General features: G+C 27.1%; 1 protein-coding gene across 1 annotated transcript in view; it reads left to right on the top strand.

The window, feature by feature from the left end:
- The window catches only part of LOC111636432 (GON-4-like protein), a 24760-nt gene extending 1918 nt beyond the window's left edge, over window positions 1-22842 (top strand). Inside the window, exons 2-10 of the mRNA XM_023381680.1 lie at window positions 2913-3788; window positions 10183-10320; window positions 12873-13025; window positions 13598-13779; window positions 15745-15940; window positions 16005-16223; window positions 18101-18723; window positions 22016-22118; window positions 22344-22842. Coding sequence (XP_023237448.1) covers window positions 2913-3788; window positions 10183-10320; window positions 12873-13025; window positions 13598-13779; window positions 15745-15940; window positions 16005-16223; window positions 18101-18723; window positions 22016-22118; window positions 22344-22418 — 2565 coding nt within the window. The 3' untranslated portion in view covers window positions 22419-22842. The remainder of the gene's footprint in view (window positions 1-2912; window positions 3789-10182; window positions 10321-12872; window positions 13026-13597; window positions 13780-15744; window positions 15941-16004; window positions 16224-18100; window positions 18724-22015; window positions 22119-22343) is intronic.
- Window positions 22843-22920: the final 78 nt, after the last annotated feature.

Below are 22920 nucleotides of genomic sequence, written 5' to 3'. Positions count from 1 at the left end.
CCCCTTTTCCAAATTTTAATATCGACTCAAAATAATTTAAAAAGACAAATTACAATAAAACGGTTTATTATCCAACTATCAGAAATTTCACAACATGCCAAGGAAGAGAGGAAGGAGCAATTAAATAATTAAAATTATAAAGGATTTTAAAATATATAAAAATGGGGAATATCGCACTTCTGACAATCGCTGTGAGTGTATGGGCTAAATTTGGAGAATCGCATGGGACAACTATGTGGCCGGCTCACGCGTCGGAAAACTTTTGATTTATTCGTGTACGCACCAGGCGGAAAAACAAAAAATATCGTGTAGCCACAAGAACTCAAATAAATAGAATTGAAACGACACTTTGAAATGTTTTTCCGATGAAAATGAATAATAAGTTTCAATAAAAATGAAAATTCAATTTACATTTTATCATAACGAGTTTGCTTGAATTTCCTTTCTTCAGAGATCGCAGCAATGCGCGACGGGTAAGCTAGTTTTATATAAAAACAAAAATTTACTTCATGTTTATGAAATAAAAAGAATATTAGAAATAATTTCATGTAAGTTAATTATAAACAAAATGAAGATATTAAAAATTAAAAAACCATATTCCTGTAATTAAAATGATCAAAAATAGATCTAATTACTGTGTTAATCAATACTTGGGCATCATCTGCATGCCAGCCACTACACATTTACCAAGTTTTTATTAATTTTTGACTATTAAATTAAAGTAAAACTGTAAAGTACTATATTAATTTTCCGCCCTCTACAACGATTGTTGACATGACTGTGTTCCGGAAATAGCCGTTACCTAACGGGTACTTTACACGGATTCGCGTTAACGTGCCAGGTCTGGACTTTAGCGTGCACCGAATTAAATAATGACAAAGTTAGTCAATAAACAATTCAATAATATTTAATAAAGTTCTAATAATAACTATATACAAGATTTAGTAAAAATCAAACAACGATTTATTCAATGAAAATCAATTATTTTCTAACTTAACTATTCCCCTTTGGAATTCGACAAAATTCAAAGACTTAAACTTGTAACAATAAATTCTTATGAAATAAAGGTCCTAATCGCCACCTCAATATACTAGGAACCTTTTTCCTCAACTCTCAAGACTTTCTCTAATCGTCTCGAATAACTTCAAAATCGTCTTGTAACTATTTGATCCTATCTGACACCTCTCTGGTTCACTGCTACGAAGCTCACCAACGCTCGTTGCTATCAGAAGTTCACCTCGTCCCGTCTTCACTTGAGGCTCGGGATTTTTAGTGTGAGGTGACGTCACAATTCTGAATGAGATCACTCCCCTCATTTACATACTTAACGCTAAACAATAAATTTTTCTTGTTTGTCTGGCAGCCTATTTTCCGACAATACTCGCTAACCTTTTACATTATTCTTTTTGACATTTTTCGGGATGTTTTTATTCTTTAAGGTTTAGCGAGTCCCTGATTCATGCTTGTGGGGTCTCCCCCCTTTTCTCGGTGCGGACTTACTTTTTTCCCGTAGGGAACGCAAGTGTGCGTGAGTTTTTTCTACGGCGCTTTTCTTTCGTCGGTGAGTTGGTTTCTCTTCTATTTTTTAAAGTTCTAAGGTGAATGGTGAGGAAACCTTCGTCCTAACAAAACATAAGCCCCAAACAAAAATAAAATAATAAGCAAAAATAAAAGTAACTAAAAATAACGCTGGGACTTGGTTCCTTACAAAACATCATTAGAAACGTGGTTCAAATGTATGTAAATTCTATAATAATTAATTCTGCAGAATATTTTTTACTAAAGATTATTATAAAAAACTTTAGCAGATTGAGTAGTTACTCACATTAGAACTTTCACTTCTAATCAAAGAAATTACTTTTAAACTAGTGATAAGATATTAATATATTAATATTAGTTATTATTATCTTATATATCATCCAGAAGTAATTCTTTATCTTATTTTTATGAAATTTATAATAATTAATTAATTAGCAATAACATACTTTCAATATAGTTTAAAAAGTTTCATTACAGAAATTTTGAACTAAAGTTTACAAAACATGCAAGACACCCAAAAACTGTTGACAAAGAAAAATTGCAGGAAGAAATTGTAAAATATCAATGAATAACACATTGTACAGTATATATATAACCAAACACACCAAAAATAAAACAAAAACAGCACTGAAAAAATACAAGTATATTGTGAGAGTGAGAAATTACTTGGACACACAACAGATTGCATTTATGCTTTGAGTACATTTTTTTTTTACTGTGTGTGCAGTTCAAGCTTTGAAACATTGTTTGAACTCCATGACAAATTTTTGTAAAATTTTGTGTTCAAATGTTTTGGATTACTTTCAAATCTCTTTAACTTTATTGCATATTTAAATAACTTTGGAGCAATATTTCAAATACAAATTTAAATTATTAATATTAAATTATATATCATGTTTAATTTCAATTCATGCTGAAATAATTATGAAAAATATAATAAATGAAGCAAATTTATTTTTATTTTATTATAATTATAGTTATGTTTTTTCAATTATTTAGATAGACTTTAATTATATATAATTCAAAACTATGTTAAATTTGTATTTAATAATCAATATTTTATCAAATATTCATGATAAATGAAAATGAATCATAAAGTTTGAAATAATTTTTAAATCATAATTTAAAGTTAATTTGGCTTTATATATATATATATCTGTTCTGTAAGAAACACATAGGTAAATAAAATAATTATGTATTAATTATAGATTTTTTAAATATGATTTATATTAAATTTAAAATGAAAAGATATTCTAAATATTTTACAACTTTCACATTTAATTTTTAGTTTAAAGTAATAGAATCCAAAATATTATAGAATTATTATTTTTAATGAATTTATTATTGCTAATAATATAATTCTATTTTAATAGAAACCATTCATGCAAAGACATTCTACAGTTATTGCACCATTACCAATAGTTGTCTCTGCTTCTCAAAATGTCAGAACATCACCTGTATATGTAAAAATTTCTCCATCTACTATTGTCTCATCTCATCAGTTTATGAAAACTGCTGTTACTTCTCCTATTACTAAGACTCCAGAGAAAAGAAAATATAATCCCATATTACCCCGTCCAACTGTTTCTTCTTATGGAACTTCACGTAATTTACAGAAACATATTTCACCTTTAAAGCAGATTTCTCCGATTTTGAAAAAATATAGTTTTCAAAGAAGAGTTTTGCCTAGACTCCAATTTCCTTCTAGTCCAATTAAAAAAACAACAGATAAAAAATCCCATAAAAGCGTAAATGTAAAACAGAATTTTAACAAATCTGAAACAGATTCTAAAGAGTGTGTTTCTCCTAAAGAAGATCCAACATTGAATAAACCAGAAAAACCAGAAACTGTTTCAAAAGAAAATAATCCTGAAAAAATACAGATAGAAAATACTGGTAATACTGATGCTTCATGTGAATTATCTGATAAAATGAACAATAATAATGTAGAAAGAAGTGTCATTGAAAATTCTATAGAACCTTTAGAAACAGATATTCTACAACATGAAATGGATGGAATAACTGAAATTGAATCTCACTGTGATATTGATATTACTGAAGAAAATGGAGAGGGAGAAGTTGAAGATGAAGTTATTGATGATGAGTCTGATTTGGCTGCATTAATGGCAGCAAGTACAACAATATGTAAAAAACAACATCCATTAATAAAAAAGAAAAATAAACAACAAAAAGAATTGGAATCAACATTAGCATTATTAGCACCTGATTTATTAGAATTAGATCCAAAGGTAAGTTAAGAAATTGATAAAATATATATAAAGCATATTTAGAAAATTAATGTTTTTATATTTATTCTCATGGTGTAAGAAACAAACTTTTGGTTTTAATTGATTTATGTAATTAATTCAAATACTTGAATTACAGCTTATCTTTATATAAAAATAAAGGTAATAAATTAATACAATGTCAATTATGTGATATTATTTTAACAGACAATTAATTACTGCTTTAACTTTGAGATTCAAAAAATTTTAATTATTAAAATATATACTGGTATACAACTAGATAATTATGTCAAGAATAAGAATAATCTTTAAAACATTAATGTCTTTTGGCTATTAATAGTAGACTATTGTATATATACAATTTACCATAATGAACAATTTACTTTCTTTAAACAGCTGTTTGATTTTAATTCTGCAAATCAAAACATGCAGTTTATTTTCTCTTCAATTGTCTCCATTTGAGGTCACTAATGGGATCTATAAATAAAATAAAATAAATTATTTCTATATTGATAAAATTATTACATGAAAACTTCAAAAGTTAGGCTCTTAAATACTATTTACTACTAAATTTAAACATTTGTACATGTTTAGTTATTGAAGATTAAAACTACATACTTTAAGATCACTTGTATATAAACTAGTCTAATATTAATAGCAAAAAACATCTGTTGATCTATAACAAATTTTATTCACTGGAAAATTAACATGCCTGATAAAACTTTTTTTTGTCTAGAATAACTTTTTAAAATTTTTATATGATAGTCTTCACTAAACGTTTTCTATATCTTTGAAATTTTTCAAGATTCATCTTTCAAAGTAGTAAGATTGGCTTTATTTTTAGACATGTTTCCTCTTATATTCTAAAAACTCCAATTTGTTTTAGAAGTTCTCAATAGAATTAATATTTGGCTTCGAACTAGATTGAACAGTTTTATTTTGTAAGCTCATTTTTTCACCTCATTCTGTCAGATATTAGCTATATGTCATAGAACATTGTTCTTTAATAAGGTTATCAGTCATCCATAAAATGCCTCACAGAATTAATGCGCAGTTGTTTGGAATAGCTTGTGCACATGTTTAGTTTATTTATAGTTTTTTTATTTATATTTATAGTTTTTGTAATTTTATCTTAGACCATGTTTGATTTGAATAAAAAGCATCACAGTTGATGACCAAACTGTAAAATAATAAATCTCAGATTGTCATTCTGTCTAGAATATTAATGATAGATAATAAATTTTTAACGTTCTCATTTATTTAAAGATATTTAATATACTTTATATAGAATGCTGACTAACATTAGTGTTTTAGCTGCAAGGAGCAATGTTTCCCACACTTATAATCTTCTATTCTCTTTCTCTGCCATCCTCTTCTGCTCTTACATTTAAATTTAAAACTAATCAATGTAAAAAAATAAATGAAACAAACAGTTGATCACTAGATGAAACAGAAAAACAGATGCAACAGACTCAAATACTATGCTATGTGAACAGCCACAAGGGGCAGAAGAATAAAATTCAATACTTTTTCTTGTTCAGTCTTTACTTTTTTATTGAGCATTGTCATGTATTCTACTGGTTTGCATATGACTTTTATATATGTAAGGAGCTGCCACATTGGTATGGCATTTCCTTGCACAATGATGTGTTGCTACTTATTATGGGCTCTAGTGTTTTTACGGTAGCTTACCCACTAACATTACCTCTAATTTTTTTTTGTAGTTGAGCGGAACATGTACTTCTCTGAGAAAAAAATGTTTGCTGAGCAGATACATAGACAATCTTTTTTTTTTCCTTTAAAAACTAAAATAATTAATTATGAAGTAAAGATTAAAATTCATTTCATTATAAAAAAAACTTTTATTAATGTAAATTATTTAGTCACATATTAATCACAAAGAAATATTTCAATTTTGATGAATATTTTCATATCTATTTTTTTTTGAAATCCAGTATTTGTAGAGAGATTGAAGATTTACTTCCTCTCCAGAGGAAAGATGCATTTGAAATCTCATTAAATTACATAAATACTCCAATTCAAGTCTATTTCTGATTTTACACTTAACTGAATTCATAACACTAAATCCACATTCACAGTCAACACTAGATGCTTGAAATGTTCCAATGATATCAATAAGAACTGCTAGTTCTTTAAACTCATCATCATTAGTACATAATTTACCATATCAGTGAATGTCTTAATTGAACAATTTTTCGGATATAATGAATTTAAAATTACAATATTATTCTAATATTTTTGAGGCAGCACTTTCATTGATATCGACATTTAAAATTATTGAATATTTTCTAATCAATTGTTTGACATTCTCATCTCCAAATTCAAAACTTGTTGCATTTAAAATGGCATTAAGATTAAATGCTTGCCACTGTTTTAACTCGTCATTAGGAAATCTGTTATTTAAATGATTACATACACGTTCAACAAATTAAATAATAGATGCAGTATCCACATCATATTCAACTTTTTCAAAAACTTTTTTCCTTTTTCATTCCAATAAAATGTATTACCAAGATACTGTGATTTTAATTTATTAATTTTTGCCTTAACATAGACAAATGCTTCAACCATAGTTAAACAACTTTTTTGTAAAAGTTTACGAAGATATGCTAGATCATCTCAAATATCATTAAAATTATTTACTTGTTCTTCACAATATTTAATTAAAACATCATAATTCCTCATCAAAGCAGTCGCAGCATATTGCCTTGATAACCAATGCATCTCATTTAATGACCTGAAGGACACATCATGTTTGTAAATATGAATAAGTTCTTCTAATTTCTGTTTTTTTATGGGTGATCGACTGAACATTGAATATATGGTTTGAAGCAATTTTTCAATGTCCCACATTATTGAGACTTTTTGACGTGCATCTATTCCCAGATCTCTATGTGCCACACAATGTTGCTCAGTTAAATGTTTTATGTCCTGTTGAAGAAATGCTGCTGCACCATTTTCTCCCCAAGCATAACACTTGCCCCATCTGACGTAAACATCACCATTTTTTGAATATCAATATTATTCTTAACATAAAATGTTTTTATATCTTTCAGTTATAGCCAAACTGTCATATGATCTTAATTTTAGAATATCTCCAAACACCGTTTTATAAAATGTTTCATTTTCTGGTCTAAATTTAATTAATTAAAGTATAATAATAAACTTTTTTTTTTAACATAAATGTCTGTACTTTCACAACTATTAATGTTATGAAAAGTAGATTTTCTCAATGTGTCCATAATCTCTTGTTGAAGCACAAAACTTATGCACTCAATGAATTCAAATGCATAATTTTTGCTGCACCAAGATTCTGTATTTTTACATACTTTGCTACATGATCTACATGCTTCTATGAATTCTGTTCAAGAAATTCATTCTTGAACAGAATTCACAGAAGCATTAATCTTAATTGCCAATAGCACATTATCAATTAGCACTTTTGTCATTTCAGGGTAACACTTTAGTCTCTCATTAAACTCTTTTTTGCTTCTCGATCTTCAGCAGTTTCACTTAAAATACGTTCTGTTCCAAATTTGTTTTGATTATTTAATGTGGTAATAGCATCTAAATGAATTTTCTGATTTAAATGTCATTTTAGATACTCCATTCTTCCCATTTTTTTCCATTAGCAAATTCACCACCAATTTTTGCTTTAGCACAAATGGGTCACACAACCTCACCAGCATCTTCATGATAATTAAAAATATATCCAATTTTTGTTTTTCGTTTTTCTGGTTGAAATGATACATCAGTATTTACGAGATGTGAAAACCATTCGTTTAAAAATTTTCGGGCCTTATTCTTTAACTCTGCTGCTTTTCTTTTTGACATTTTTAAACACTGATCCAATATTAAAAATCTAAAAATATATTAAATTTTATTAATTATAGTCTTTAGGTCAGTTCTAATTTATGTATTATGTACATTTAATATAAAATTACACTTTTTTTATTTCATGGTTTTTTATAGTAGAAGTTTAATACACTTGCATAATAATAATAAATAAAATACTTAAAATAGATAATATTTATAAACTTACATAATTAGTTGAATATATTCCTTGAAACACCAAAGAATAATCAATTTAGAATTTGGGTTTACTTCTCACTTATTCAAGGTAGTTTAGTTATACATACACATACAGTATGTGAAAAGTGAATTGATAGTTTGACAAATGAAATTTCTTATCATAAAAAATTAATCACATTAGTATTTAGTAAATCAAAACCATTACTCACATTGTAAAGTACTATATTATTTTTCCGACTTTCCAACGATTATCGACACTACTGTGTGCTGGAAATAGCCGTTCCCTAACGGGTACTTTACGCGGATTCGCGTTAGTGTGCCAGGCCTGGACTTTAAGCGTGCACCGAATTAAATAATGACAAAGTTTGTCAATAACAAAATCAAATATTTAATTAAACTTCTATTAATAAACTCTATACAGTATTTAGTAAAAATCAAACAATAATTTATTCAATGAAATTCAACAAGAATCAATCCGACAAACTCAAATCAATCTATTTCTAACTTAATTCTATTCCCCTTTGGAATTCGACAAAATCAAAGAATTAACTTATAAACAATAATTCTTATAAATTAAAGATCCTAATCGTCACCTCAATATACTAGGAACCTATTTCCTCAAACTCTCAAGACTTTCTATAATCGTCGATCCACAAATCGAATAACTTCAAAATCCTATCGGACACCTCTCTCGTTCACTGCTACGAAGCTCACCAAAGCTCGTTGCTATCAGGAATTCACCTCGTTCGTTTTCACTTGAGTTAGAGGCTTTATAGTGTGAGGTGACGTCACAATTCTGAATGAGCTCACTCTCCTCATTTACATACTTATCTGTAACATTAAATTTTTCTTGTTTATCTGGCAGATTATTTTCCGACAATACTTCGCTAACCTTTTACATTATTCTTTTTAACAATTATCGGGATGCTTTATTCTTTTAAGGTTTAGCGATTCCTAACTGGGTTGTGGGGTCTTCCCCCCCTTTTTCTCGGTGCGGACTTACTTTTTTCCGCTTGGGAAGCGCAAGTGTGCGCGAGTTTTTCTACGGCGCTTTTCTTTCGTCGGTGAGTTGGTTTTTCTTCTATTTTTAAGTTACTAAGGTGAATGGTGAGGAAACCTTCGTCTTAACTAAACATAAGCCCCAAACAAAATATAATGAAAGCAAAATAAAAGTAAAATAAAAATAAAGCTCAGACTTGGTTCCTTACAACATTTAAAACATACTTCCTTACAAAATATTACCTTTTGTCAATGATTTAATGTATTTAGTTGAAATATACATATGAATAATAATCATAAAATTGAACACTACAAACACCTAAGACCACCAGTGAGAAAATTAAACACAAAGTGCAAATGTTTTCGCCCGTGTTAATTAAATGGACATGTTACGTCGTTCTATGAACTGTAAACCCCTCTCCCCTCCTTACGTCACTTACCCACACCCCTTCACATGTGTTTGGCAACCCCCGTGTTTTTTGCAGCAGTTTGCTTGCTTGACAATGTCCATTTAACATGGGTTAAAACATTCACACTTTATGTTTAATTTTCTGGCTGTTATTTTAGGTGTTTGTAGTGTTCACTTTTATCTAATAATAACCAGTTCATATCAGTGTGCATGCTCACCTGCATGGCACATAAATTTTTGTGCGTGGCAATAATTTGAGCAGTGCACAGCCACGCAGCCTTTCAGCTTAGAGGGAACTTTGCTACCTATCTATGCTAAGTTTGTGCAAGCCATTAGCCATGCAAGTGATTCAGACTCAGAAATTTCTGGTCACATCCCTGAGCATGTATGTTAAAAATTTTTTAAAGATATTTATATATCTAAGTATATTCAAGGACAATAATGGTTTGGCCATTTCTGATTGTTATGAAGTAGGATGACTTTTTGAAAGAGGAATCCTGTGGGTTTCAACTTTGTTGCTTTGTGCAGCCATGACAGAGTTTTGCAATAGCATTCTGAGTTGATCATTGTATGTGATGGCATAAATCAATCAACAGTGATTGATGCAGTGGAGATTACGGTGTGTGCCTGACTCAGTCTCAGTTTATGCTGAATCTGCAAAACAAATCATAAAATAAATTTCAGTTCATCAACTTTAAATCTCTCTCTCTCTCTAATTAATGTGTTTAGTTTAAATTATCTAATAATTAATTAACATCTAGTTTTAGATGAAATAAACAAAATAAAAATAGAATTTCAAATATAAATTGAAAATTCTTGTGATGATTTAAAAATGAAAAAATTTCTAAATATGTAAATTTAATTTTAATTAAATAAAATTGCAGCATAATATATATTTTTTAGACAGTTTTATAAAATTTATTTATTTATTGATAGAAAGAAGAAAGAGAAACGATGTTTGTACAGTCGTATCTTATGAAAGCAAAAGACTTATTGAAAGATGATGTGGAAACATACGAAAACTTTTTGAGAACTTTATGCGAATTTGAAAACAGTAATAAAACACCAGTTCAGGTATTTAGAATTATTTGAATTAAAAAAATAAATAAATATAGTGATTAATAATTAAGAAGTTTTATATTAATCATATTTAAATGTAATTCTAAGAATTTTATATTTTGAATTAGATAAGAAAATCAGTCTTAAGTTATTAATAAAATATTTTTAAAAGAAGAATTTTTAAAATTATTTTATTTAAATAATTTTGAAAAATAGTTAATTACTAAATTTTACACTTGTTATAATAAGTTTTTATAAATTTAAAATAAAAGTTTTCAAATACTCAGTGAATTCATATGAGTAATGATTTTATTTTTTTGAGTATTGTATTGGTCATTCTGTAATATCTTCTGTTTGCTAAACAAAAAACAGAAAATTAAATTTAAAACATGATAACTACAATATATTCAATTTTAATTAACAATACATTCATTTTTTGAACAATGTTTTATCTAGTCAACAATTTTTGATTTTATTGTGATAAAATTTTCTGCTTCTGGGAAAAAAGATTCAATGAACATCTTCCTTAATAACCTCTGTTCAATAAAATTTCTTCCATTTACATATTATTATTATTATTATTAAGTAGAAAAAATGAAAAATTTGATGGAAAATATGGGAATGGGAGATTATTCCACTTTTATAAACTTGCTGAGAACAATTATATTTAGTTAATAAAACTAATAATAATAGATTTCTACATGATACTGGATTTTATTGATAATGACAGTTTAAAATGAACAATTCTTTTGATATCTTATAAATTAAGTTATATAATTAAATACAAATTCTCGAATATATATGAAAATACAAATAAAACTATATCTTTCGTTTTGATCAAATATTTAGATCATTCAAAACTTACTGAATTTAAAAATTTTTTATTATCACTTATAGTTTAAAATTAATAAGTTATAGAAAAATTTAAAAAATTCAGAACAGTGTGTCTTAAAAGGGGGGACGCGGCCCCCTGGGGGTCTGTAAGAAGTTTGCCATAAATATAATAAAAAGAAAATTGATGTATAACCGAATATTGTATTGTAAAGTGAAATAAGAAAGATAAAGTTTTCGTATTTAGTTTTTTTTATTTATTTCTTCCTACATACAACTTTGTTAGTACAGAAGAAATAAATGCAAATATGCTACTTACACCACAGTATTTACATCTTTTATTCCAAAGTAATTCTAAGAAACTATTAATTCTTGGAATTTTAAAAATAATTAGGAAAAATAGTAGGCTTTGAAATTTTAAATGTTTTTGCAAAAGATATGTAAAATCTTTACAAGTTGTGGGTGTTTTAGTTTTAGTTTAGTTTTAGCATCGACTTTGGATCGAATAATCGAACCAAGAATTAACAAATTATTTGAGGATATTCAGCAGCAGAAATCTGATTAAATTATTTTCGAATATATTTTGTTTTTTTTTATGAACTTTTAAATGTTTCTTATTTTATTTTTAGTTAAAAATTAATCAGATTTTATGTTTAATTGTTAATTTTGAATGTTATTTAAATAGATAATGAAATAATAAAGTTATGTTTCACATTTATTATAAAAAAATAAAGCAATAATAAAAAAATCAATTTATTATATATAATTTAACAATATAAATTATTATTTAAAAAATGAGGGTCACAAAAATTATGAAATATTTGGTGGGCCGTGAGTATAAAAAGGTTAAAAACTACCGATTTAGAACATCACATCTATTTGATTATTTTTATAATGTGAGTATAATATAGGTGTCCTGTATTTGATCTTGATTAAACAAATGATAATTCCTAATTCATTGGATCATAGGTTGGCTAATTAAATATATATAGATATAAAATAATTTGGACTAAAAGTAAGCAATTAATTTGTTATCTTACCATGCAAATTTATAAACAGAAGTTGAAGTTTGAGTTTCTGCTCTGGATTGATCTTTTCTTTCAGAGTATTCTAAATTAATTACCAGCTTTCAACTATATTTGTATTTAGCTCTTAAATTAATGAAAATATACTCAATAGATTTAATTTTCTGTACGAATTATTTTAATTTAGTCAAAATTCCAAATAGCAGTGACTCTAACTATGTCAAATATTAAAATAACAATGAAAAATAAAGTTCTTATTGAATCAAATAAGCATTTTTATCTAATAAAAACATTCTGTAGAAAACTATGTTGTCAGCTAGTCATTCCTAGTTTTCATATTCAAGCTTTAATAATGGAAAAAAGAGATTAAGGTTATTTAAGTATCTCTTTAGATTTTTTCTATAATTTGTATGTAATATATCTTATACAATACAATTATATTATAAAATTAATATCATTTTAAATAAAGAGATACATAAAGTTTTATTAAAAAAATAGGATATGAAGAAAATTTTTAATAAAACTTGTTAACTGTTCTATATATAAATAAATTAAGGAATATCTGATAAAATGAAAGAAACAGATGATGACTATTACACATTTAAAGAAAGAAATCTATTAATTTTTTACTTATATAAAACTATTTACAATTTTTATTAAACAATAAATAGATATGAACCTAATGAAAATAATTTATTCTAAATTTTTCAGTTATTTGAAACTATCAATATGCTTTTAAATGGGTATCCTAGTTTGGTTGAAGATTTTGTGGGATTTTTACTTCCTGAACAAGCTAGAGACTGTGGAAAAATGGCTGAATATTTCACACTAAACAAAATAAGGATGTTCCTCAGAAAATTAGAGGTATGTTTTATTTATTTTTCATATGTTTTAACAAGTGACTCATACACAAACAACATATTTAGTTTTAGTTATTGCCTTAAGATATAAATTATTTCCAATATTTTTTAGAATATAGGAATTATAAAAATATCATGATTTTGACGATACGTTATAGTAATATTTATTGAATACATTAAAAAAATAAAATATACCAATTATTATATGAAAAAAAGTTGAAAATGTTTTGTAAGGCCTTTGTTATAATACAGTTTTTTGTTTTAAAATTTATTTATTTAGAGATATTAACTATGGCTAGTTTGCAAACTGCATAATTAATTATCTTTTAATATTTAAGTTATTCTTATGTAACCAATTTTCCTGTGTAATATTTATTTATTAAATAATAATAAAGAAGCAAACTTTAAAGCAATACTTATTTCTACATTCAAAGAAATAATGTTATTTATTTATTTTTAATTTGAATATTTATTGATTTTATTAAAGATAAAAATATTATTATATTATAAAAATAATATCATTTTTTAAAAAAGTTTAAATTTAATCAATAAAATTGGACTTTCACTTTAACTTAGGTACATTTTGGTCCACAACCACAATATATTCAGAGGATATTGAAAACTCTTAGTCATTTACAGTGGCAAAGAAATCTACATTCATCAAATATCAGAACTGCTCTACAACCCTTATTTAGAGGACAAAATCATTTATTAGAAGAATTTCTGCAACTGTTGCCTGATGAACCACCACCTGAAAGGTAATGAAGATATTGTAGATCAAGTGATTAGCAACCTTTTTGGATGTAGGTCACAAGGGAATTTCATTGGCTTCCAGCAGAATGCATATATTTTTTCTTATGAGTTGCTTGTTGTAAGCCTACCGAGTAACAATATACTCCATAACCACCAGTACATTAGGTACTAAAATAATAAATGCTAATGATATGCAAACTAGTAATATAGTGTTTATTTTCAATTTCTCACTGGTCAAGTTTAGTTTGAATGTTCTTTGTCATGAATATCAGCTTAATTGGAGTTGCATAATGTCATGAGGCAGAAAATGGAATAAATTGTTTGCAAAGCCTGCGGTCATATAAAAGGACTTTTTGGGCTATGTGTGGTTTGGGCTCATAGGTTGCTTATGACTGTTGTAGACATTTTATTAATTTTTCATTAATTTAAATGTTTTATTAAATGAATATTTGAATTTTCAAATATTCAGTCATAAAGACGTAATGTAAGTCTTGCCAAAACACATTTATTTACTAGCATTTGTTTTTCTTTCCAATACTTTAATTACAAAATTTCAAAAACACTGTGTTCCTCTTCACTTGTGTAATTCCAAGATGTTGATAATTATATAATATCAATGTACTGTACATCATAATCAACAATCTATAGCATTCAAATACTAGAAAACTATTTCAATACATGCAAGATCCAAACATTTTTAAAAATTTGAAGAAAGAGATTCCATTCTACACAAACATCTCTAATTAAAACTGCAAAAACTATTTACTTTGCAATTTTTTTTTAAAACACCTAAATTTTTTTCTTTTATCCAACACACACTGCTTGAATTGGGGAATTGAAGGAGAAAGTGTTAGAAAATCTCATTTTACTGTACTTTCCTATTTTCTTGTTTTATTATTATACATTGTCTTAACTAATTTTTTTTTTTAACATTAAATAAATAAGTATTTGCTAATTTAAGTATTTTTTCCTCTTATGTTGTGTTTACTTCTCTTGTTTGTTTACAAAATTTTATTAATTAACTTATATTTTGTTTTTATTATTAATGTTTGTGAGATATTTAATTACTAGGGATCTGGCATTATATATTGAATTTTCAAGTGAAAAAAAGTGTGATTTTATTGCTGGTCAGATTGATCTGCGATGAGTGTAATTGAAGCCGACTAAATAATCTATAGTTTGGTAGTGCCTTGTGTTATCTACTCAATTAGATCAAAACATATTAACATATTTATTTAAATCTAAGACGCACCTTAATTTCTACACACTCACTTATGTATTTTTGTAATAGAAAACTTGAGACAAATTTGTCAACAGAATCAGTATAACAGAATAAATCATTTATTGCTGTATTCTATGGTATTGAAATTAGAACCTCATCATTTACCAATAGTGATGATGTTATTCAACATTAATGTTAGTTGTCATTTCCTGAGTATTAATTTTAGTTTTAGTAGTGCTAATCAACACTGGATTTGATGTTTATGTCTTCCCATATACAGTCATACTGAGTGCTGTTTAAGGCATTGGAGCTGCAACATTTCTTGAAAAAGTGTTGCATAACTTTTTCTGGGATTTTCATTCCAAATACTTACAAAATTATTATAATAGACTAATGAAATTGAGCTAAGTTAGTTCTTAAATTTCTTCTATTACTGATAAAAGTATTGAAATGACATAATGGAATTAGGGACAGAAGCATAAGATGCATGACACTAGAGGTTGCTAATTATGACATATTACATCAATTCTAAGATGCACTGTATTTTCAGAGATACAGTACTAAAACCTGAAAGAATTGCATCTTACATTCAAGTAAATATGGTATTTTGACGTATTTTTTAAAAATAAAGAAAATGGTGATTATAGATTTCTGATAAATACTTAAACTTATTATTTATTGGATAAATTAGCATGTATACATATAAATGCATTTAAATAATTATACGATTTTTATTTTTATTTAATAGCCTTATGACAGATTTTGAAGAAATTGTCATTCCTGACAGTGAAGAAGATTATAGTAATGATAGTGTAGAAGAAATAACAATACCTGAATATGACAACAAATATGGAGGAAAACAGTGTCCATGTGTTTGTCATTCTCACACCACTGATCTTAGAATGCAGAATAGAATTAGGCATTGTATTCAATGTGGAATCAAAGTAATTATTATTATTAAAATTTTACAATTGTGTATAATTTATAATACAAATAAATTTTATATAGTTTTTAGGTGGACGTATTTATATTCAGACAGGAAAAGTATTAAAACCGGCCCAGGTAATTTATTATACACCAGGGTTATCTGAGATCAATGGAGATAATAAACTAGATGATTATGCCAGTCCAGGCCAACAAGGAAGTGATTCTCCATTATCAAGTCTTAGTCCCAGTCCAGTTGCTATTGGAAATCAAACTGATGATGATCCACAAGAAGAGCATGAAGTAATTATATTTTATTAATATTTATAGTAGTAAAAAGACACATTCCTACTGAATTATTTTATACAGTATAATATGGATTTAGTGGATACTATAAAATTCTACCAGAGGCTTTCTCTTTTAGGACATGTACCCACTTAAGTCAGATAATCATTAAAAGATTACTATAGATTTTACAATATTTGATCATCTTTTAAATAATTGAATAGGATATTAAAGTCAAATGAAAATGTTATGTGGTCAGACATATTGCATATTTGTGAGTTAACTATTAACATATCAGAACTATTAAAATATTTATTCACTCATTTAAGCAGATTGGAAATTCTAGCCTCATAGAAGAAGACTGATTATGGAATAAAAAATGTTTGACAGCATTCTACACAACTTTCTCCAATATAAAATGTTTTCCTTTGAAGTTCAGTTGATGTCCAGCAAAATGGTGTGGACATATTCTTTGATAAATAAGGGCCTTTTGTCATTAAGATTCTTCCCAAGACTATCATTAATGGGTTAATGTTACCTTAGGTTCCAAGATGATGGCGGTTGCCAATTCGGTCGGGGCTTCCGGTCGCCATCTTGTTTGCATATGTGCATGTGCAAACAAGATGGCGAGCGTCGATGATGATAACCAAATAGAACAATAAACAAATTTTTTGATACTTACTTTTTCCCTTGCATTTGGTTTCATTTCCTATTTTTGGACCAAAGACAAAAAATAAAAAAGTCACCATGCTACCTGAAAACCATCCATAACTGGACGTAGTGAATTACGAGATTGGATACATCAGTGGTTTGAACAGGATTTGCCTGGAGTGCAAGTATAAACCTATGCAGAACTGACTGCAGCCTCAGTGGGCAGCACCTGAGGTGCTCGCCCACCTCGTCGTTACTGCTTCGGCCGCACTATCGCATGGCCTCGGCATACAAATATAACATCATCTAGGTTATGAACAGTAAAGGATGAATCACTAACCTCTGGGTGGTCCATTGGGAGCACGAACAATCAAACGTCACTTAGGGGAAAACTAAAACGGTGTAGAATGCATTGTGAAAGGCAAATTTTAACCGATAGATAAACAGTAAAAACAATTGGCCAAATTTTCCTACTCGTTAACTTTAAAAAAAAAAAAAAAAAAAAACAGAAAATTGTACAAACTTTAAAAAATAAATGCCATTCGAAAAGATAACGACATGCACCGTCCGTCTACACTGTAACTGAAGTCAAAATTTGCATAATTCCTCATATTTTCCGAGTGGAAATTTTTGAAGAAAATTTGCATACGAAACCATCAGTATGATAAGTACCATCTACATTTCATTTCTAAATGTGCATGCCATCGAGGTTACCGGAAGAGCCGCCATCATGGAACCTAAGGTAACATTAACCCATTAATGTACAGTACATGTCAAAAGCACAGGATAGCTTAAATACATTACATACTTTTTCTAAATATTTTGTGCATATTATATGCCATAAAATATGGTATATTTAATATAATTGTTTTCTTATTTCAAGCCTTTCTAAGATCTTTCTAATAGCAATTTCATTGTAATAATTGTCTGTTATGATTGAATTTGTGTGAGGTGTGTATAACAGGTGAAATCCATCTGCTCATGGAGTTAGTGTTCTCATTATAAAAATTTTAGAATGTATTGTGAGTTTAAAAGCTATTTTATTGTTTTAATTAATATTTATAAATTTTCTTTCTGTGGATATACAATTTATTCTAATGGTGAGCTGAAAGGCTTATGATTACTAGGGATTTAATGTAACTATTCAAGGTCTCCAATAAAATAAAGTTGATAATTAGAGATTAATCTGTTAAGATAGGTTTATTTTATAAATATGAAATACATGTTATTTTTCTTTTTTATAGATAAACATTACATTTTCATCAGAACAAGAAATACATTTTCAGTCATGTGATTTGTCTGGAAAATTAAATTCTCATGTTAGCAAAGAACAGAGAAACATTGTGGTAAAATGTCTTCCTTCAAATGAATTATCAGAAGAAAAAGTGCAAACATCACATCCATTTCTAAGTGTTTTGGAAGATTTTTCACCAAATACATCGACGGCATCATCAACTCTATTAGTTCCATCCCACGTAGTCATAGAAGATGCAATTTTACCACCGGAAACAAGTCAGCAATATTGTGCACTGCCAGCTGATTTTAGTTCACTAAGAGATGTAATTAAGCTAAACGTTGACAGTAAAAACATTAAAGAACAAAGTAAACAATTATGTAAAAGGTCTGCTGTGATATGTAATAATCCTGATAATATGGAAAATGATAAAAAACAGCTAGATAAAATCAATCAAACTGATTCTCAAATTCTCTCTTCTGTGGAGAGGAACGTGACTGAAGTGACATGTGCAATGAAGTCAACTTCATTAATCAACCAGCAGAATTCAATAATTAATATCAACACAAGTGTTTCTACAATGGAAATGGAAATGCAGAATAAATGTGCAACTTCCTCTGTTAAATGGTCAAGGTTTGTAATTATTACATTTTAATATTTATAAATTTTTAAAGATATTTTATTTCTTTTAATGACTCTAAAAAGGTTATTATTAAGATACTAATATCATCAAAATTTCATTAAATATTTTTAATGACATAAAATCATTTTATAGCATCTGTGTGAAAGAAAACTGTAAATTATATTAAATTCTTTTATTCCATGTGATAGATAATAAATCCCTTAATTCTTTATTTCATTTTTGGAAAAGGAAAATAAGAAAACAATTGAAATAAAAAATTGTTAGAGATGAATATTAGTGATACAAAAATATACACTGTAAGAATTTGAGTATAGAAATGATAGTTTTGTTGCTTTGTTAATGTGATATGTTCATTTTTCAAATATGCTTTGTGGAACATAACTTTCAAATTTCAAAAAAATTCAAATTATAGCATGATAAGCTGGAAAACATAAATATATATCAAAAGAATTAAACCAGTCTGTTGGAGCAATTTAAAATGTGAGAAAACAACATAGCTAAGATCTTAATAAATGTATAGGATGTTCCCATAAGCTTTCAAAGAGACATGAATGCCAGATCATCAGAGAAGTATCAAATACTGTACAATGAAAACTGTAAATGAAATGAAGTGAAATGAAAACTTCAATTGACCTTGACTAAAGATACAATGGTTAGAATCATTAAACAAAAAAAAATATAGCATATGATAAAGGGAAAGTGTATCATGTCTGATATCTAAACATAAGGCAGATAGATTGAATTTCTGTCAAGAGAACTTGAATAAGAATTGAAAGAATAAATCATTTGATTCCCTTTTTTCTTATGTTAATGTTGTAACATTAAGAGAGCATGATGATGATAGACTTTTGTTTCAGATGATATTCAGTGACAAGAAAAAATTTAATTAGATGGTCATGACAGGTTTGCTAATTTTTTGCAGGATTTATATAATGACCCATGGGTTTTTGCTAAACAAAATTTTTCCAAAGAAAGCCCGATGGTTGGAGAATTTTCTGCATTTGAGACAAGCTGAAGTTAGCCTTTACATAATCCAAATAGATAGTAATGAGTATCAACAAGTACTATAAGATCACTTGTCCCATATTTATAAAACTTCAGATCAACAAAGTTTACTTTTCAGCATGACAACATGTCAATGCACATTGGCTCAACATACGTGCTAGGTTAAATTGACAAACTATTGATGTTATAAAGTGACCAGCTTGTTTTCCAAATTGTACTCCCATCAGAAACCTCTGAGGAATTCTGTAATTCTGTCGAGGAAGTCTACAAAAATAATGGGCAATATAATAATAGAAAACTTTCACAATGCAATAATGCTGGTTTGATACAAAGTACTATAGATAATTCCAGTTTGCATAACCTTACGGAAAGCATACCCAATCAAATTGTCAAGTAATTAACCAAAATGAACCTTCCTGTAGTTATTAAATTTAATCAACATTTTGATTTACAAATAAAACAATTTTTATTTTGAGGTTACATATATATTTTTGCATTAATAAGATTTTGGATTTCATGACTTGTTATGTTGTCTTTTACACTTTATAATGTTCAGTAATCATGCACACTTGTTTATCAACATTGAATTTTAATGCAGAATACATAAATTCTTCAAATATATGAAAATTGTGAGTCGTGTAGATTTATGCTTTGCTGTGTAAAAATTATTTTATATTCAGAAACAAAGATGAATATTAATTCAATTATCTTTATGTCCTTATATTATACCATTTTATTATATTATTGTCAGCTAAGGACTTATCATATTAATAGGACTATTATACTGTTGTGTCGATTTTTGCAAAGGAGGAATTCTTATTCAGAAAAAAAATTTTTTTATTTTTTATCTGTTGTTTCACCTGTTGTTTTATTAATATGATAAGTCCTTAGTTGACAATAATATAATAAAATGAAAGACGAATATTATTCAGAAAATAGTTTCCATCTTCAGAACTTATATTAATATATTAAAATTATTTTAAATCAATTTACAAACTTTAAACTGTTCAAAATCTTTTCTTGAATTTTTATTTATAATTTTGTACATAATTTTTTTATTTTTACAAATTAGTATTTTATTTGAAACAACCAATTTATTCAAAAGACTTTAAATCTTAACTTTAAAAAAAGTCGCAATCCCAGGCAGTTATTAAAGAAAGCTTATAAAAATCATTTTAAAATTAAATGTAGAAAATAGCTATTATTTTTCAATTACATTTTCCATCTTGCTATTAGTTGAGTCATATCTGACAGTGTAATCAAACAGAAAATCTTTTTCTTTCTTATTTAGTGCTTTTTTAAATTATTGTAATGTAATTTTTGAGTACATTGGTATTTCAAAAATCTCTTTATTGCTATTTTTTTTGTAAATAGCAACGAACATCACAAGTGGGCTTTTGAGAAATATACTATTATTTCTGGGTAGGAAGTTTCAAATATCTCTTCTTTACTACAATTGAATATTTTGGCAATGGTTACTTTGTTGGTTTACTTTTGTGATACAAAAAAACTGTAAAAGCCATTTTGCACCAAATGAAAGTAGAATAAACAAGAAAAGCCATGCATACAACAAATAAGAATCCATAAACCCTGTTCATGCATTGCATTTATATTTTTGATTTGATTTTCAAGATTTTTAATATTTTCAAGTCGGATAGGATGCGGATCCCTATTTGCTAAGCTGCCGAATTGTTTCCAGCCAATTTTTGAACTAATATTTTTATTATTTGTCAAAATCTGGTACATTGTTACACTGCCGTTTTGATATCTAATGATTCCTGTTGTTATTTTTCCTTTATATCTGATTTCAAATTTACAGAGTAAGTTTTTTACACACACCATTGGAAATTTGATTATTCTTTAACAAACTGAACCAATTATCTGGAAACAGAATTTATTGAGGTGTCATTTCATATATGTTAAACCAGGGAAAGGTAGATAAGATGTTGGCCTAATATTGCAATAGATCCAACTTCAAAATAAATGTAAATTTCCATGATTTTTTCATATTTGTATGGCTTAGAGCATCATTCCTATTGTTTGTTCATGCAACCAATTCCTATTGTGGCTTAGTATTATCTATAATTTACTATAAGGCACACAAAGGTGTCACTTCTTTAAATCAATTACTAATAACCAGTATCCACTTCAATTAAAACAGGAAAAAAATAACTAAAAAAACTGATTTGTATTTTAAAACTTTTCTAGTTAATTGAATTATTTAACTATATAAATAATTTTTTTTAAAAAAGACAAGTGATTTATTGGCTTTTATAGGGAGGAAGATAAGATTTTATTAGAGACATGCCAAAAACTGGGTGCTAGTGAAGATACTTTTAAATTAGTTTCTGAACAATTAAAAGATAAAGATCAACTTCAGGTAAACTATATAAAGGCATTTTATTTTATATATTTACAAACTGTATAATCTGTTTTTAAAACTTTTAAGTAAATTTTTAAGCTTAAATGCATAATTGATTAAAAAAATAAAAATTTATTTAATTTTATAAATTTTTTATTAATATATTTTATGCTTATTTAATACATAATTTAATTACTAAAGTAAGCAAAAATAAATTTAATTGTAATTTTTATTTCCTTTTAGGTTGCTAACAGATTCCAAGAATTAATGAAATTGTTTACAACGGAAGAAATCGAAAAAGATTACGACAGTGATTGATTCTAATCACTTTTATTTATTATTTAAATTATATTGTATAGTTAACCATTAAATGACTTTTATAATCGTGTCATTTTTATCAAAAGACTTTAATTATTGGCGCAAAAAAAAAGAAACACTAATCATAATTATGTAAATAAATGGAGTGTGTGTGATGTTAGCGGAGTTATTTTAATATAATAAATGTCAATAAATTAATACTACATTTAAAATCATTTGTAGAATATCTCATATAAACGTTTTGTTCGTCTTTATTTATAAAAAAAAGAATTGTTTTATTAATAATAATAGAAGAATGTATCTCTTGTACAAAGTTTTTGTGACATATCTTGTACAGTACATATTTCTATGAACTTTTGTGTATGACTGTTTTTAACAAAATATTTTAAAAACAATTGTCGTCGTAATAAATTTTTCCTATAAAAGCGAATGGAGTCTTGTTCGATTAACACAATATTTTATAATTACAACATAATACAAATAAAGCAAAAATTAAAAATAT

This window comes from Centruroides sculpturatus, unplaced genomic scaffold (genome assembly GCF_000671375.1).
Source record: "Centruroides sculpturatus isolate CEXI.00-Female unplaced genomic scaffold, Cexi_2.0 scaffold913, whole genome shotgun sequence".
NCBI lineage: Eukaryota > Metazoa > Arthropoda > Arachnida > Scorpiones > Buthidae > Centruroides > Centruroides sculpturatus.
This window is presented reverse-complemented; position numbering and strand designations above follow the sequence as displayed.